The sequence below is a fragment of the Scophthalmus maximus genome, chromosome 7 (assembly GCF_022379125.1).
Source record: "Scophthalmus maximus strain ysfricsl-2021 chromosome 7, ASM2237912v1, whole genome shotgun sequence".
NCBI lineage: Eukaryota > Metazoa > Chordata > Actinopteri > Pleuronectiformes > Scophthalmidae > Scophthalmus > Scophthalmus maximus.
This window is the reverse complement of record NC_061521.1, coordinates 5,073,660-5,093,376: the sequence shown is the minus strand read 5'-3', so window position 1 is coordinate 5,093,376 and position 19,717 is coordinate 5,073,660. Positions and strand designations below refer to the sequence as shown.

Here is a 19,717-nt window from a genome sequence, read left to right as displayed (position 1 = left end):
GTTGTGAAATTTGGGCATGTACTGAGAACTGTTGTCCTGAATTCCATGAGACATAGACCTGCTTTATATGACTAAAATTGGATGTGAATTAAATAACTAGCAATGTGAACTTGTATCATCTCTTGGGGTTTTATTCTGAGACTTATGTTGAGTAATCAATTGATAGTTGAATCAAAACCTGACTTGGGGATAGTCTCAATTTAAATAATATATAATAACAGACCTCTCTCAAATTACTTTACATTTGACTTAGACCTTAAACTTTTTTAGAACACAGCGTGAATATAAATTGGACTTGTCTTTAGTCTGATACATCTGTTTTTGTCCTTTGAACCTCGCCTCTCCTGCTGGTCATCCCCTCCTCACTCTTTCTTTTTTCCTCTACCACCCGCTCTTTCTCCCTCCTTGCCCTCTCGGCTTGAATCACCTCCTCCTCATGTTCCTTCCTCCTCTCCGCCTCCATTCTGGCCCTGTCCGTCTCTTCTTGCTTCAGTCCCTGAAGTCGACTGGAGGAAGTGACAGAGGCCCTGACAGTCTTTACGGATGCAGCTTTGTTTATCGTGTTCTCTTCCTCATCCTCCTCACCACCCTGGCTCAGCTCCTGCAGATGCTGCTGCCTCTGTCTCTCTCTGCGCTGAGTCCAATCACTGAAGCCTTCGTCCTCCTCCAGAGATGGGGAGCTGCTAGGTTTGAAGTCTCTATTGTACCTGAAGTGAGATGAGATAGCAGAGGACAGTGGGGACAGTTTATTGATGGAGTGTTACTGATTTGTGGTTTCAAGCCATGTTTAACAAAAATACAACCGCAGCTCAGTTCTACTTTTGCACCTTCATCAATGTATTCAATATTTGTATATCACAGCCAGCAGAACTCAGTTGAATGTGTCATTAAAATTAAATATGATATGAAGACAGAACCAGCATCACAGCGCCAACGATGAAATGAAATAACAATATCACAAATAAAACACCTAAAATACAAAAAATATTTGATTGCGACATTCCAACCATCTTCCAATGCTGCTGCTGCAATCTGTCAAGCTCTCATAATTTTACGAATGTAAGATAATTTATTTATTATTTCATAATTAACACTCCTAATGCAGTGCTGATGAAGCTGGTTTGTGACCTTTGATGATGTCCACAGTGACATCATGCAGTTTACAGAATAAATTAAATGAATCCGTGTTTTTGCCGGCTCATCGACAAAACATCACAGTGAACACTGCACTAACATGGGTCGAATATTAACCAAAACATATCAATTGAATTATTATAGCCCAAAATAATCAACATGCATATTAGTGGAGATGCTGACTTTGTCTGTGTCCATTTTGTGGACTATCCCTACCTTAGGAAGTGGGAATGAGACATTCTGTTTGTTTTTGCACCTGGTGATTTAATCCATTGCACAATATAAGATTTCCAGTTTCTGTCCGTCAAAGGCGCGAAAGGATTTTTCTAACATGGCTTTCAGTGCTTTGGTAAACAGAGACTTAGACTGGCTGAAGGGAGCTGGTCACAGTGGGGGCCATGTTAGTCCAGGATAGACAAAAAACACTGCGTAGTAGGCATTCAAATTATTTGGAATCATAGCCAAGAAATACAGTGCAAGGATTTTTTTTAAATGTCCATTGTCGATTTCCAGGTTAGTACATCCAACACTTAGCAGCGTTCTCTCCCAGTTCAACACCTGAAACTTAGTGGTGCAGTCTGTGTCTCTTCGCTGAGTGCAGAAGATTAGTGTCATACATTTCTCCCCTGATCAGCCTCTGTTACCACCGTGCAGCGAATGAATGAGTAGCGTCCTGTACAGCTGAAATAACTACCAATGAACCAGAGAAGCAGGAAATAGAAACATACTATACAGTAACATTTAGCACAGTTGTTGATCCATCCTAGTTTGCCACGCTAATGAAACTTTTATAGGCTATTTATCTGCAATACTGTACAACAAAAGTCAAAATATCCCTCAAGTTTCAAGTTTTTCATGCTTGACTAAGGTGGAGAAGTTGGTGCGTCGATACAAAACGCAATGAAAACAGATTTGAAATCACATGAATGTTGAGCTCTTTTAATAGGCTTATTTCATTGTGTCCTCTTCCTCTGCAGTGGCATCGACTGCTGAGTCACATACAACCATATGTTTATATCACTAACCAGTCAACTCACATTCACATACAGTAATAGCAGTGGATGGAAATAATAATTAATTTCCTTCTGCACATTTACAGTACATTTAGTAAAATACATGTGCTACATTTGGAAAGAAACCTGACTAAATACAGGAGAGAGACATTTCTTCATGAGTTTTGGACCTGTGGCTCATTTCCAGATATTAAATGTGAAGCTCTGGGTGGGTCAGTATTGTGGTCTGAACAGAAGACAGCATCTCCGAGGAAAACACTGCACCATATAGTTTAATCTAATTCATCCAGGTAAATCTTTGAACTGAAATTCGGAGGTAAATAAAAACTGAATATTGACAAAGTATTGTTTAAGGGGAACTCATCATAAGGCAATTTTACAACAATTAGCAGTGTCTCTGTCGGTTCCCCCTCACTAAATGCAAACAAAATGGCACTTTATGTATCTGGGAGCTGGTAGAAAGGAATTCCCTCAACATTCCACACATAATTAAGACACTCGGCCGGCCGGGGCCAGGCGACGATGCATGATGGGAGTCTCGGCCTGATCTCTCAGCAGCAAATCAGCCATAACGAGCGCTTTTGTTTCTGTGTTGGCTGTGTGAACCATGAAGATGATTACTGAGTTAAGAAATCTACTTTTACACTTGTAGAGAGCAGGGCTGCTGTTAAGTTGAGACCTGCCTGCTGAGTACGGTACAGACTTTATAGGGAATGAGTCTGTCTAACTGTGACAGACTCAAACAAAGTGTGCTGCTCACAGCTCTACAATGAAGCAATTGTGCAAAAGACTAAGTAAGAAAGCTTTTGTGTAAAATGTAAAAAATATATATATATTTTTAAATCGTATCATTATGAAACTTTTATTTTTGGGTACTGACTGCACTGCTGCATGTAGCACTCAGCAGTGTAAAACTGACTTCTGAATTGACTGACGACTCTGCCATCGTTCTTTTAATTTTAAACAAAATGTTAGCAGCAACAGAAGGCAGCAATGCGCATCTTGTATAAACTGTAGGGGCTAAAGAAGTTGAAATCCATTATAAATGCCAGGATTTCGGTCATGATTCTCCCCTCATGACCGCTTGTTTCTGGTGGACTTTTGTTTGATTGTTATTCCTTGTGTATCTGTTGTGTTGGTTTCTCGGTCCCTTGTTGTTGTTTCCTGTTTTGTTTTGTAGTGACTTTCCTTATTTCTAGGTTTAATTTAAGTTACTTTTATAACCCTTGTATCTTGAATTTGTGATTTCCTGTTTTACTTTGTGGTTTTCTTCCTTGTGTGTTGTCACTTCCTGTTCTCCTGTGTGTTTAGTGTTTTGACTTTTGTGTCTCTTGCCCCAGTGATTGTCCACACCTGTTCGTAATGTTATACCTTTTTCCCATTACCCGTGCCTCCTTGTGTCTATTTTGTCCTTGTTCTTCCCTTTGTCTTTGTCACTGTTACAACAACCAGTCGGTTTGTTACTTGTGTCTCCTGGTCTTGCTTATTCCCTGTGTTATGCTTCCAGTGATTCTCCTGTGGGACATTCTCAGTTAGTTTGGATTTTGCCCTTTTGTTTCTTGTGAGACTGTTAGTCTGTCTTTTTTCTTTTTATTAAATCATTTTTGCACTTTGCATTTGGGTCCGTCGTCTTTGCCACCACCCGTAACATTTCAATGCGTACGGCAGCTTTGTTTAACGAGATAATCTTATCCAGAAGAATTTGGTGATATTCTGTGTTATTATTCTTGTCAACATGAAATCACCAGAACCAATGAATGTGTCAAACTGACAAACTTTATCAATATATCAACGCCTGATTATTCCTCTCACCACAGAGCTCCAAAAAAATAGATAAATAAAATGAAATTAAAAATGCATTCGTGAGACAAAGTATGACATTATTAGAGACAAACACATTATTTGTTCACCAGTGATCAAATGTAGAATTGTTCTTGTAACTTGGTTTGATTTTAGCGAAACTTTTAAAAAACTTCTCTATATTAAATCTTGACATTAGGCTCATGTAGCAAGATTAACAAAGGGATTTAAAAAAAAACTTACTTTACCCCTGCGTCTGAAACAGAAAACCTTTTAAGTACAGCCTGCAGCAGTGGAACTACTTCATGTCGAGTCACCGTGTCCTGTGATGTGATGGAAGAGAAGGTGTTGAAGGTGTGAGCTGTAATTAAAAGTCTGAAATTATATGTCAGCTGAAACACCACAACCATTGAAATGGGGGTACTTCTCTCCTGGGATGCTTTCTCAGTAAACATTCTTTGGAGGTTTTGTAATGAGGAGACATCTGTGTGTTTTTCTTCACATCACCACGACGGGAGGGGAAGACTTTTCCCAATGGAAACATTTGTTTTATGTAACCCGTTGTCCTTACAAGGCCGCAAACAGATCAGGGCACGGCAAGCAGTAAGGAGGTGGGAAACCAATGCTGCAGCATGTCAGATCTTTAGTTTCACAGCTGGGAAACATGACAACACACTTTTAAGCTTGCAGTTATCACCAAAAAAAATACAGTCGCTCAGTTCGCAGCTTGAACAGGAAGTCATTGGATTGTGAGGCAATTGAGTATATAATGTTCTCTCTTTAATAGCTTCCTCACTTCCCATGATTGCATGGACAAGGAATTCAGGCATATTTGGTTGTTATGTTTGCATCTTTTAGAGGGAAACCAGGGCCAAACAAAGATATTTCATGCCGTGTGGTGTAATTACTTCCTGTGAAAAGATATCACATCTAAAAGTTTAGAGTTTTAGAGATAAGATTAAGGATTAAATGCTCCTTTCTGTCATTTGAAGCTTGTAAAATCGTATCAAACCTACCAGGGACGTGCAAAGACACTAAGGAAGGCAGGGGCTCAAATGAGTAAAGGGGCCCTTCTCATGATTATTTATAAAAAAAAATGTTGAAAAACAAAAAGTAAAATATAATAGCACATCTCTGATTTACCAATTTATTTTAATACCCCTAACATGCAACTGTTTAATACTCAACAGATTTCTACTACATAATCTGTTCACACAGAGACCATGGTCATATTTTGTATTCACTAGGTTTATCACAAGAGCAGGCAACAACAAAGGAAACTATGCCACAATCAACCCTCCTTTCACATTCGACGGAGGGCTGTCTGTATCATTGATAAAGATCTATCAGCATAAAATAACTATTATAATGAATAGTTATTAGATGAGGAGCCTACAATCAAAATTATGAAGTTACTAATGCAGGACACTTTTTTCTTGTGGTAAATTTTTAGATTTTGGTCTATTTTACTTCCATGTCTTCTTTCAACTTCCATATACACATTCAGATGGTGTTTGTATTACTACCCTCTGCATGTTTGCATTTGTAGATTTATCCTAAATTCACCAAACAAGCTAATATGCATATTTAAACATAACATTTCAGGGAGAAATACTGTTTTGATGTATATAATTAACCTGAAGTTCTATGATGATGTGTTTTTGTTAAATTTGTTATCCTATTGTCTTGGCAAATTCATGCAAATTATCTAATTTTAATAAGTTAACACCTAATTTGCCTATCAATGTGGCGATTGAGATGAGGTTATTCAATGTAAATTTTACAGTCTTCACCTGTAGTGTCTCCCCTTAAAGTCCCCCTACAGTCAAAAAAGTGTTTTTTGTCTGTTCTTGTCCTCTAAAATGTCTGACATTGACCATAGGGACTCTTATCTGAGCAAATTTAGTCACTATAAAGGTGTTTTAACAGTGCTCTCCTGGAGTGGGAAATTTCTGTGCACTTCTCTGAAATTTGAAATTCAAACGAATCCTGGCAAGCTAGAGTTGGTACGTGACAAATACGAAAAAGGAATTGCTGTCAAATATGCAAATGTAAGCAACAGGGCTCCAGACTTCAAAAAAAAAGAAAAAGACGAGGGAGTGAGTGCCAGTGTAGGCCAATGTGTGTGAGAGGGGCAAGAGTCCGGGAGTGATTAGTCAACTGCGGGTCTCACGTCAAAAAAAATCCAATGCGGCCCAAAAAGGATTTTTCCCATAGACTGCAATGGTAACAGAGTCGCCTGTAAAACTGTTAACAGGACATCCCTAGCTGGGAACATGGTCCTTTATTAATCTTTGTGTTGTATATTTTTAAGTCATGGAGTTTTAATCTTGGTAAAAGCTTTAGTTCTCGTTCATCTCAATCATCTAAATGTTCAGTAATATGCTTTCTTATTTCAATAAATAAAAGATCTTGAACTTCTATCGATTGTTTTTTCTTTTTTCAAATCAAATATTTGGGCCATGAATGTATTTCATGAAAAAACGTGGTTCTGCAGTGTTGTGGAATATTCTAAATGTGAAACTGTTTCAAATATATTCATACATATATATATAGTATAAATAAGTTCATGGTGAATGAAATCCTGACAGGTCATGTGACTGCAAGAGGAGACAGAGTTGCACTGAAGAGAAGTCTATCTCGGAGATCATCCATGGAGTTAGATCTTATAATACATCAGAGAACTGTGGAGAACCATGAAAAATATCAGCATTAACACTAGAAATGTCATACAAATATACTGTTCAATATAAACAGGCTAAGAACTTATTTGTAAAGCCAGTGTAATAATTTTATCCAGCACGTTGTAGTTATATGTGTCAAACACACACACACACACTCTCTCACACACACACACACACACACACACACACACACAGCATCCGTGTCTCAATAAAAATGACAGAGACAGAATGAAATCTTCTTGCTTGGTTATGGTTTGTCGTGGAGAATCCAATGACTATTTTTCCCTGGTTAATATTTTACACACAATTAACCATGAAATCAATGACTTTATAAACTTACTTTTCACATGAACTTTGTTGTTGGTCCCTGTTGCCATCTAAATGCATATGTGGTTTCACGTCAGAGGCGAGTCCCATAGAAGTCTGATTAAACATCTGTGAAGTTCGCTAGCATAGGATGTAGCCTAGCATTCATGAACGCGCAGAGCGAGATCCAGAACGCGGTTCGCTTGTCCTCATAACACGATGCACAATGGGAGAAACGCTACTGCGCAGAATCTATGAGCCGCATATCCCGGAAGTAACGCAGAAGTCAGGAAACTTTTCCGGAGTATGCGCTGGGTAAGCAACTCCCGTTGAAATGAATGGCGCCGCCATCTTGTCTGGGCGACATCTGGTATCTAGGTATTAATAGTTAATAATTAATAGTAGAGAGCCCTTAATGGCACTTTAAGTGATGGTGCTTATCATGCTGTTAAAATATATGGAATAATAAACACTTTGGCTTCACTCACTTTCACTTTCTGCTGTATCAGGGAAAATCCCCATTCTGACATGGTCATGTACATACATGACTATGTATGTACACCATGGTTACACAAGCATGGTTACCAAAATATTTTGATAGTAATTACTCTGGTCACTTACACAGATAGGGATATTGATTTCTTTGCTGTCAGACTATAAACAAACCGCACCAGAATTCACCCAGTACGAGACCATAGATCCAGTTTAGTTGATGTTTCTTTGTCTGTACCTACATGTTCTCCTCTGTCGGCATCCCATTCTCTGGTGAGGACTCTACAAGTGTTGAACCGCTGTTTGTATGTTCCAAAGCCTCTCGGGCTCTACGCCGATGCTCCCTCTCCACCTCTTCAGCGTCCTCGATGCTTCTCTGAGCAGTCAGTCTGTGGAGGAAGGAGGACACAGTGTGGTTAATAACGGGGTTGGGAGTAACAGAGATTGTTTATACTGGGTCTGTACTGAAGTGAACTACTATTGCCTCTTCATTTTTCCTCAGTGTTTCTGAGCAAAACATATATGTTACCCCACTACGTTTTTGTGACTTCAGATTTAACTCGAGAAAAAACATAACTTTTCTTGGGTTGTTCATGCTCAGAAAAATATTTTCATTATTATACAGAAACAGAATATATTGCCCAAGACTTGCTTCATTCCATTCAGTTCTCCCCTACTTCCATAGTGACAGGAAACCGTAGAAGTGATCAGACTGGAGACAAACATTTGTGAATGGGTCTTGAACATTTTTGGATTTCCAAGGGGATGGGGCACTATCAACGGTTGCTTTGGGATGCAAATGGATAGACCTACAATCAACAAACAACCCAATGCTGTTGTGATAGCAACTGTCCATAATATGGGGAGGGTCCAGCTGCAGCCTTGCAAAGTGTGCCCCCTTTTTGTAAGTGGCGAAAGAGCGTCCACACCACGCCTAACCCTAACCACATTCGGAAGTTCTGTTTCCTTCAAGCTTCATAAGCTTCCTTCACATTCAGTCATTGGCTGCAGCCACGAAGAATCTGTCGTCACAAAGACGACAGATTCCCGACTCATCGTCAAATGTCAGGCGGAGGGTCTGTTGAGTCATGAAGAGGACGAGGTCCAGGCCAGGGGAACATCTGCCGGGCCTCAGAAGACAAACGACACGGCTGTTTATCTGCAGGATAAACACATGTGCTCTTCACCTCATGTCAGCATGACATCACTGTATTTATTGCAAACACTGTTAATCTTTCTTTATCCGCAGTTGACCAGCCAAACATGAATGCACCCTGATACATGCCGACACTGAAAGCTTTTAATCCCAACCCCTCACCTCAGATGTAAATGGTGACATTCACTTGACAACAGATTGTTTCACATAAATCATCAGACAGCGTTTTTCAGTAAATGGTTCCTCTCATCAGAGTGGCACAGGCAGCATAATTGAGACTGACAAGGCTCTGATTTCTGTAACTCAGCTCGACACGCCATGACAATGACAAAATCAAAACCAAAGAACCAAAAGAACTGCCACTTTTTTCTTTTCCAAATGATTATTATCCTGTTCTAGCTTTGTGACTTGTTTGAGGTTAAATCTGTTCAAGAGTAAAAACTTTATTTAATTTAAAAGTCTGTGTTTATTATTTTGTAGATGTGCCTGTGAGTTCATCTAATGATATAAAATACAAAAATGCCTTTACAGTCAAATCTGAAAACACCTCATCTGGGTTATCTTGTTGAGTATCACTTTCTGCTGTCGCTATAACTGCATTAACCTGCAGGTATATCAGTGTTTCATCTCATCATATAATAATAATTATTATTTTGATAATATTAATTCACTGTTGTGACGATTACTTTGTAACAACTCGGAGGTACAGGCCCCTGGTTTGTGTTGATGAGCTCTGGAAGGACTAACGGGTCAATAAGCTGCATTTGGCTGCTCAAGTATCGAATAACTCACATTTGGCTTCTGGGTCACTAATAGATGGCTCCCAATCTCCATCTGCTCCGGCCACCCACCTCCACTTTCTCTAAACAGAGGGATGGATTTAGAGGGAACCCGCTGTGACCTCTGACCTTAAGCATCATCATGGATGAAGCTTTTGTCTTTAAACCTTCTCAGCTCCAGCTCACTGCAGCGTCACCACCTCTCTGACTCTTTGTCCTCCCTGCGTTTTCTTCCCAGATTTACAAGCATCAATTTAAAGGTGTAAATATTCAAAATCCATGTTGATCTTTTTTTCCAGGCTTTTACTCATCAAAAGATAAACCACTCAATCAGATTAATAGTTACTAGTTATTTTCAGACAGTCATGTTAGCAGTACTGACAGTGGAACAGTGAAACAACCATGTGACTATGTGAAAGGCTTACAAGCATACAACAATTCCATGACCAAAATCTGGAGAAAGTCAAGCATCTGGAATAACTTCCAGATTTGATAAGATGATCCCCAAAAAAGATGAGTGTCAGTTATGAAGCCAAAGGAAACTGAAAAATCACAAATCCAGTTGATCCTGTGTGTAACTGCTAACATGTCTTGTCTTCTATTATCGTTAACGATAGAGCAACCTGCATGCTAACAAAGTGTAACGGTGAAATTGTTTTTTTTTCTTTTCTCTCTCTGTCTCTGGCTAGAGTGCAGCAGGTGAACTTGGTTGAGCATTTAGCTGATAAGGAGACAGATATTTCCCTCAGGAGGTGGAGGAGACCAAAGTCTTATATTCATTAGGTGGACAGAAACAATGTAGATATAGGCAACTGTTAAACAAGTTCCATATATCAATGTGAAGGGTGATGATTTAACCAGTTTACACTGCCGTCAGGTGGCCAGGAAAAAAAAGAAAAAAGAAAAGTATGCTCATGCAAGTGGTGGTGGCTGCATCCAAATGGAAAACATACTGTGGAAAGATGAAAGTTAACCACTGCATCTGCACCACCTGCTGCTGATTGATCAGCAGCTGACCTGCTGCCTCACTTGTCACCTGCACTCATTTTTAAACCTGATCCCCAGCTTCTCCCACAACAAAACAAAAGATACACTGGCACGGCCAATGGAGCTCAGCCATTTTTCCAGGCACTGAATGAATCACTGAAAATGCCTAACATGTGGACGCTGATTCAGAGGTCTGCAACAACAGAACTGATAAACTGTACACTTGTCAGCATCAGATTGACTTCCTAATCCATTACGCTTCCTTTCTCTCTGTCCTTCCTGTGGGCAGCGAGGACAGAGTGCAAAGGGGAAACGCCGAAGGGACAGAGGTGGAGAGGCTGGTGCACAGTTGGATTTGGGTTAGCTGGGCGTTTCTCTCATGTGATCCAATAGAGGCTGAGTGGAGAGAAGGGAACATCCAACACCTCTGCTTATTTTAGAGGGGCGGAGAGCAGCAAAGAGGCAGTGGTCAATGTGTCAAGATGCTTCATTCAGTGTCAGACAGTATGACAGATACAGAGACAGTTGACTTTCAAAATAAAAGCTTTTTCCCAAACTGATCAATATCCATTGTTTGTTTGTTGAATCTGACATCGAGTCTGACAGTCGCGTTTCTTCCAAAAGTCAAGATTTTCAATAAATCAAACAAGAACATTACCACAGTTATTTCAACAATGTGTTCCTGCAACAGGATGATCTGTTTTTTTGATTTACAATTTTTACGCATATTTTAGATCTCCACTTTTCCCCAAACAATTTCAGACTAACCATTGGCTTTTAAGTTGTACTTTGTTGATCATATTTGGACATAAATGGAGCTTATGAATATTTTGACACAAATACATTTCTGGTTCAAAATATTTGTTTGTAAGATACATATAACATACATTATCTATGCAATATCCTCCAGCCCATATTTGAATGATGATATAACGTATCATTATTAAATTGAAATATTTGGGAAACTCCGAGGCACCAGGACCCTGACTGCTCCTGAGGGAACATGTTCAGAGGCTTCAGGGGCTTCTGCTCCCTCCTCTGAAATGACAGCCCTCTACATGTGTGGTTCTCTGTTTAGTCAGTCATGAGGAATGTGTATGTGATGTGGTTCTCTGTTTATTCAGTGATGAGCAATGTGTGTGTGATTCGGTGGTTGTGCTGGTGTTTTTGGCCTCAAACAACTTTGTTTCGAGCCGCCAAAATCCTGTAAGGCTGGTGGTCATCAGCAGTTCGGGTGTTTAAAGCTGTTCAAAGTGTTTGAGCTAAACTCTGCCTCTCATTACATCTCCCTTCTGTAATCAGTGTTGTGGGATTCAGTCATACCTGGCACCAGCTCAAACATCTGATTTTGACTAAATGATAAATCCTCCCTCAGAGTGATTTTAAAGTTCTGGGATTACCAGCTTTACTTCCTCCTTCCCATCCTGTGTTTTATCAAAACCAAATCTTGTTTTCCCCCAGTTCATGTCATCTAATCAGGCAAGGGCAGAAATCCCCCCTGCTCAAACAGAGCTGCCCTGGACAGTATCGGGGTAATGTTGCCTCTGTAGACAAGTGCAACAACACACAGAACACTTTCTCCTCCTCTGCGGGAGTCGAACAGTTTTTCTCTTTTACTGAGTTGATTCTCTGTAAACTGACACCAGAGGCAAGACTGAACAGGCTACCTCCTAGTAAGCTTCCTCTGATAACAGCTGAAAAAGTGCTGTTCAGCTCTGCCCTGTCAAAAAGACAAGGGAGCAGACAAGTGCACATACAAGTGTTTAAATCAAGTTCTCAAATACCTATTTATTAAAAGCCTTTCAAACAAGCAACTGAGGCCTCATCTGCTATTTTGTAAGCACACATGCTGCCATCGGTCAGATGACTCTGCTGAATGACGTGAAAATAACATGGTTTCCTTGCAGGGCTCTGCTGGAAGACGAGGAGCGGTGGGAAAACCTTTGTGAGATGAAGTCACTGTTGTGTTAAAACATGTCAGGGCGACGGAAGGCACTGATTCACTCTGACATGACAACAAAGAGACACCACTTCCCAGAAACAAAAACAAAAAAAAAATCTCACTGCAGTCACCAGAAGAGTTGTGAGAAGGGAGCCACGGGCTTCAGGACGTGTAGAGTTAAACTGCCGACTGATTCACTCCTTCACATAGCTCCAAGGTTAAGTTTTACATGTAAGAAAGATGTGCAGCTGATAACGTTGTAATTCTAAGCAATATTACAAATTTGCACATCTCACCGATGCGCTGTGGGGGATAAAGGGAACGACTCAACATGCTAACCAAACTTTAAATGTGGGGCAGACTGATAATAGCAGGTACATTGGTTGGGAAAGTTGGAACCTAAAGTTTAATCTATTTATCTCTAATTAATTTACATACTTCACCTATCTTCCATTATACCCGACACGCCCCAACTGGTAGTTGTGCATTCTATCCTGATTTTATTTATTACTTATTTGTTGTTATATTTGGTTTGAGTCTTCTTTTTATAATATGACGCAAGTATCAAATTCCATTAAAATGTTAATCAAACATGATGATTTTGCAAAAACAATATGAATAGTGTTCGATTTTTAGGCCTTTTTCCAAAAAGTCAGTATGATTTTTACATTTAGAGAGTTTAAAAATCACAGCAGCACTTTGAGATCAAAATCAACAGACAATCAAATTGCACCAGCTTGCTGTATTCATGCTGGACTCATTACTATGCAGGAGGGATGTGCAGATCCAGAACATTTGCTGAAACTTTCCCATGATTAGTATCAGGCCAAAACAAGGCGGCTCACATTTGATTTTCCACAGCCAGAACAGAGCCGAAACTCAGCCACACAATATGATGACAAAAGTATTGTCTCGTTTAACTGTTGTAATAATTAAATTTCAAAATACACCCTGACTGAATAACACATCCCCCCTTTTCCCCCTCTGCTCCGATTTTCAGACATTTTAATCAGATATTGTTTCCTGATCAATGGATCGGAAGAGACTCAGAAGGAAAGAAAGAAATTGAGAATTAATGCAATGTGGAGGACTACAACATGGTACAGTGCCAAATCAGAAAGAAACACTACAAGAAAGCTCAAGACTTTATGATGGTATTGAAAGAAACTCAACAGTTCCCACTATGAGAAAACACTTGTGGACAGTGGAGAGAAAAGATATCCAACAGAACCAGAGGTGGTCGGCCAGCTGCCTCGCTGAAAGAGAAGACATTTGGGATAGAGGCGGGAGTGAGAGACCAGGAACAGTTCAAATCAATTACATCACATTTTATTTGTATTGCGCCAAATCAGAACATACATTGCCTCAAGGAACTTTACATAGTAAGGTCAATATTACAGAGAAAACCCAACAGTTCCCACAATGAGCAAGCACTTGGCGACTGTGGAGGAGAAAAAACTCCCTTTTAACAGGAAGAAATCTCTAATAGAACCAGGCTCAATCTGCCTCGACCGGTTGGGGTGATGAGAAAAATGGGGGAGAGAGGAGAGGTCGGCAGAAAGAGGGGGAAAGAAGAGACAGGAGGAGAAAAGAGAGAGAGAGAGAGAACAGTTGTATAACCACTGCAGTTGTGTACTAAATTACTGACTCCCCACTTAAAGTCCCTAATGAGGACAGAAAATTATACTGTATATTCCTACTCTTCAGGAATATACAGTAACAAGTTGGACAACAGCTGCCTGTGTCCTAGACACTCCAGCAACCAGCAGGCAGTAAGACCTGTGGTAAAAAAACAAAAAAAACAGAGACCAACAGCAGACAGTAATCACCATGTTATGGCTGCATGTCTGAGTGCCATGAACCCCATGCAGAGCACAAATGGACCACTGATCCCTGAGGTCTGACCAGCCTGCAGATTTGTTTGCCCTCTGGATTTTTACTGGAGGACAGGACAATACCTTCCTGTGTTTGTTCAGTATCAATCAAATAACTCGAAACAACCTTTGCTGAGAAGCCTTCTCATTGTAAATCATCGCTCATTTAACAGCAGAATTTCTTTGGCAATTGATTTCCTGCAATAAATTTGGCTTCAGTTCCCTCGTCACAACAAGGCTCCGAACATGTGACGCCCAGCCTGATCAGAGCGGATAATGTTGACTCTCAGGTCCATTTGGTTCCACACTGACACAGTAAAACAGCGGTAAAATTAGAACCTACAGTATTAGGTAGAGACTGAGCAGAATTTGGACAATGTCTGGCTCAGGCTCAGTACCCGAGTAGATCTTTAGGGGGCGTTTCGGCAGTCTGCAAGTTTAGGACAGCCTGTGCATTTTAACATGTTTTAGCACCAAAGTTCATGTTAAAGGGGCAGTAAGCAATTCTAAAGCAATACACATTTTGTAAAAATCAGCGAATATTTCCTCACCGTCCGTTAGCTGTCGCTTTTGGGTGTGCGCCTCCAAAAACATCTGGGTATTCAGCGCAGCCCAGGCTCTGTAGATCGAAAACCAAAAAAAAGGTGTATACCACACCAAACAACAACGAGAGTGCAGTCTGTAAACATCACTCGTCAACACATGCACAGACGTGGCAGCGGGTGGTGCTTCAACTCCACGGTCTTGCCCTAGTGGTTAGTGCATCAGACCCCCATACTGGAGGTCGCGGATTGCCGCGACCTCCATTTTTACTGCTCTGGCCGGGCAGAAAAATCCCTTACTGACCCTTTAAGTCAGTCAGTGTGGTCGAAGCAATGTATCCTCTCTCGGAACTCATCACAATTGGATGCTTGCTCAAGCCCCCCTGTCGTCACTATTTAATGTACTGGGTAGACCTTTTTCAACCTGCAGATGCAAAGGCAAAACATTTTTTGAATTAATGAAATGTGGAACATGTGTGGATGGAGGGTATACAAAGCACATAACTGTCACTCGAGGAAGTGATACTGCCCTTGTGGAAGAATTAAAAAGCTGTCATCTGCTTGCACAGATACAAGCTCTGGAAACAGGAAAGCCTGCTGTGTTTACTTTGCCTCTGTTTTCAGTGCCCCCATCATTCATCAGCCAACTCCACCGACCTCTCCCTCCAAAAAACATTCCTTAGTGTTTTATCTCCCTGTATCATAAATATTGAGGCAACCCACCCATGTGTGTAGGATTCAGGGGTTAGAGGTCACAGCGGTCAGTCTGTTTTGAAGCAGGTATGCCTCCTGGATGACATCACCGCTGGCCAGGGGGGTGTTTGTCTCGTAGAAAGAGATGATTAAAAACAGATCGACCCTGCTGCATGCCTGCCTTGAACCGCTGCGATGAACGGCACACAATCTGATAACATGGTTTGGGCTCCAGTCTTCAAGTCTCTATTGGGATGTGCTCAGTTTGTGATCACAGTGATACTGTAAACCTGCTGACTCACAGGCAATCTTTCAGGTGTGTGATTAGGAAATAGCTTCTTTTGAAATATAATTGTGTCGAAGTTAGTTGGCAAGTCAAAGCTTCTGTTGGAAATATCTGAGTAAACAAGTGAAACGTGAAGTTGTGTTATAATGTCACATAACCTGTGCTCAAGTTTGACTAAAACTCATCTACAACCACTCAGTAAACCTTGGCCAGCAGGTGGGTTTGGTGGGTTTCTAGCAATGTTTATATACAGATGAATGACATGATGAAAGTGAAACGAAATCATTTGGATGATAAAGGCTGATAAAAAAGGGCCATTGCTATTTAACAGAGCCATCTGCATAGCAACTGGAAGACAAAAGGACTGGACACTGACACAATACAGAGGATGAGTAACAGGACATGATTAACCCTGTAAGGCCCACTGTTGCAATTTTGGAACATCACTTTCAGCTGTCCTAAAAATATATCTGTAAATGTTTTTTTTCCCCTAAAGACCACATTAACATAGTCAATGATTCCTTTTGTTTATCCTCACATGTGCATACAGGTCTATCCACATGGTCACACAACATGCCAACTTTCCTTCAAGCTCATCTCCTTGTTTTATTAGATTTTATAAATCAAGACTAAAGTAAAATGCCTGAAATATTAATTTGTGCGTTTATTACAATGTCTAGAACAGGTAGATACCAAGTTACTGTGGAATACATTCATCAAATTAGATTTTGAGCTTGTTATGTCCATGTTGCAATTTTACAACACTGGGTGAGAGCGGTAGTCAAAATAGCCTGTGCACCTTACACATTACCTGGGGACATTGCACTTCTCACATGTTCACATATGGACAAAATACGAATATAAATATAATCCTTTTCATTATTCCTGAATTCTAAATGTGTCTTCTTACCAATACAAGTTCCAATTTTGAGTTTATAGAATTTCTGGTTGAAACTCTGTAGCAGAATTTGAAGTTGCATCTGTATCTTATCAGTTAAAAAAATGTAATTCACTGATCCTGGGCTTTTTTATGGGCTTTGTGTGTTTGCCCAAAGAGTGGCTTGTTGCATTGAGAAACAGGTTTTAAAATCTTCTGGAATGTTGGGATGTAAGTGCTCTGGGGGACGGTTGTTGCTTTGTTCAGGGACAGGCTGCAAGTGGTACCCGAATAGCACAATTCTGTGATTCCTTTCAAGGGGAAATTCATCTAAACTAAACAATACATGCAAGGCCAGCCACACCCAGGGTTCTAATTGTGGAAAAAAATAAAATCTCTGACATGATCTGTCACTTTGAAGTGTCAACGGGGTACAAGCCAAATCTGAACTTGGATTGTCAGGTGATGTTGATTCAGCGATGGGACAAAGCCACCAAAACCTACATTAATGTTGAGAGGCCTTACATTGTGGGTGCCTATAATAAATACAAGGGAGATGTCAATTTTTTAGGACTAATTTGTAGTCAAATACGAGTTCCCCATGACATTGCGTCGCTGGTACATTTTCATATTCTGGCGCACTATCATCCTCGCCATGGTTTACATCTGGCTCCTCTACAAGTGGGACTGCAAAGCTCTCAACATTCCTAGGAAAGAGATACTGAACAGGAGACTGTTCCAGACACAACTAACATCCTCTCTCATCTTGGTCGACACACCAAAGAGGACAACCTTCTTCAGGCAATGGGAGCCCAGTAACAGACAGTGCCATCAAGGAGCCCTTTGACTTCTCAGAAGAGACCGTCCTCAGGTGATTCGAGTCCACCAAATATAGGGTTCCAGCCAAGAGGACTTCTGTGCACCAACTTTGCACATTTCACTGTGAAGATGAAGAGAGTCCGCTGCAGAAACTGTTATGAAGGATTCACCAACACTCTGCAGCAAGTGCAATGTCACTGCAAATGAACATGGTGGAACACTTGGTCTATGTCAAGGCTTTCATTCAGGTCATTGAGTTTCGTAAATATTTTTAGAAAATTCAGATCCCCCCCCCCCCCATTTTATATGAATAAATTATTATTCATAAAAAATATGACTGTTGTGTGGTGATCATTCATGATAAATGTTGTTATAGGGTTACATGAGCAAACAAGCCTCTAAATAATCCCTTATTAGTTCTGTATATTCATTCAGACTGTGAGTGCAAAAACAGAAGTCCTGCTACCACTGAGGCCCAGCGTTGCAAAATTACGTTACCCTAAAAACTTACTAAAACGTGAAAAATTTCAAAAACCTTTAATTTCTTAATCAGATGCCTGAACATCTGAAAGGTGAAGAAAAAAATGCTATTTTTTTTTCGATAGTTGGGCTTTACAGGCTTAAGGTGTTGGAGAGGCTAGGTGAAGGACTGTATGAGGTGACTGGATCAATAGGAGTATGCTCCATTCGCCCCCGGGGCGTCGGTCAGGACACACTTGACAGGAGAGTGAAGTCGGTCTAAGGCAACTTTAATCCGTTGTAGGCACAGACAGGGTACAGTACAGGTACTGAGTGCATTTGGCTTGAGAGTGTGTGTGTGTGTGTGTGTGTGTGTGTTCAGAGACGCACACTGGCACTGCAGCGCTGCACATATGAACGTTGTAGCGTGGCGAACTGTCTGTGAATTCACCGGTCTGTACTACTGAATGAAAACAACGCAGAATGCATTGCGCACTTAAAGTGACAGGCACATATTATTCACAACTTAACTCTGCTCTTAAAGTAGAAATAATAATCCAAGATAATAGTCATGAACGAAATATTCAGAGCCTCTCTAACACAGTGAGTTGGCACATGGTGCCCTGGTGTCTGGCTGCAGTATAGATGATAAAACTTGCCTCCATATCAATTTTCCCAAAGATGGTATCTGTCCTTTTAGGCAGTTCTTATTACACTGATGTATGTTTAAGAAAACATGCTTTTGATCAGTTTGGTTCAGAAATAGTTATTTGATACTTAAAAATGGTGTGAAACGGCAGGATCAACAGCTGAGACTGACTCAAGATTGGTCAAAGGCATGTATCTGCAGAACCTTTTCCGCAGCTCCACACCACAATCACTAGTACTCCAAATGATGTCACCTGCACAAGATGCCACAGTTATCTCTGGCCATGGAAACATATGCTGACTAAATTAAATGAAAAAAATAAAAGCTGCTCTCAATATTTCAATTAAGAAACCATCTTTTATCTGAAAGGTCACAAGTTTGTCGTCACAATAGCCAGTACAGTATGTCCGCAACTCCAGAAAAAAAGGGAGGACTTTAGTGACAATTGACATTAAAATACTGTATTTAGTGCAACAGCTCTTGGCCTATAATAATGTTTTTCATGATGAACTGAAAATAATCATTGAAAAGGTCTGATTCTAAAAAATGAAATCATGCTCTTGAGAAAAGATAATGAATCTTGAGTGTAAATTCTCACATTTCAATTGGCAATGAAACAAAGAAAAAACATGTGCTTATTATTTTCACCTATGTACAGTTAAATATTTGCATGTTTATTTTTATTATTTTATTTTATTTATTTTTTTAATTGAGACTGAAGTAAATAAAAACTCAGTTACAACACAACCGCCGGGAGCGTTAGAGCTAGACACTTAAAGATGCAGAATGAATCACACTGGATGAAGTGTTTTTTGGTCAGTTTGGAGAGTGATGTCACCTCCTCCAGACTGATGCCATCTGCTGAACGGACTGAGTCAGTGAGACCAGCTGTTACTGCATGTGCTGCATGAACATAGAGCCCGACAGCTGTTTTTCACTGTGACTCAGGGCTCACTCATTATAATACCTCCACTTACAGAGTCGTCCTGACCAAGCATTAACTCACTGCTACAATGCATTGACAAATTAATGCTCCAGCTCTCTGTACAAAGACATCACGTGGAAAGTAAATACTTTTATATTAAAGTTCAACAACTCTGACTCACTCAAACCCTCCTCTCCCTCTTGCTGTTGTTGTCAGTGGCATTATTTCCCCTTATGTACATTTGTCAGTGATATGTTTGTGGGACGGGTGGTTACCTTTGCTGATTTCTGTTTTGGAGTC

The 19,717-nt window shown here is 40.3% G+C and overlaps 1 protein-coding gene across 6 annotated transcripts in view; it reads right to left on the bottom strand.

Moving 5' to 3' along the window:
* Positions 1 to 19,717, bottom strand: part of lsp1a (lymphocyte specific protein 1 a) — a 58,073-nt gene that overhangs the window by 36,331 nt on the left and 2,025 nt on the right. For all 6 annotated transcript variants that reach the window (XR_004794818.2, XM_035642342.2, XM_047333198.1 and 3 more), the window contains exons 2-3: positions 7,672 to 7,818; positions 428 to 707 (exon numbers count right to left, since the gene is read on the bottom strand). Coding sequence is in view for 5 of the 6 variants with exons in the window: in XM_035642342.2 (XP_035498235.1) it covers positions 428 to 707; positions 7,672 to 7,818 (427 nt within the window). In the remaining variant the exon portion in view is untranslated. The remainder of the gene's footprint in view (positions 1 to 427; positions 708 to 7,671; positions 7,819 to 19,717) is intronic.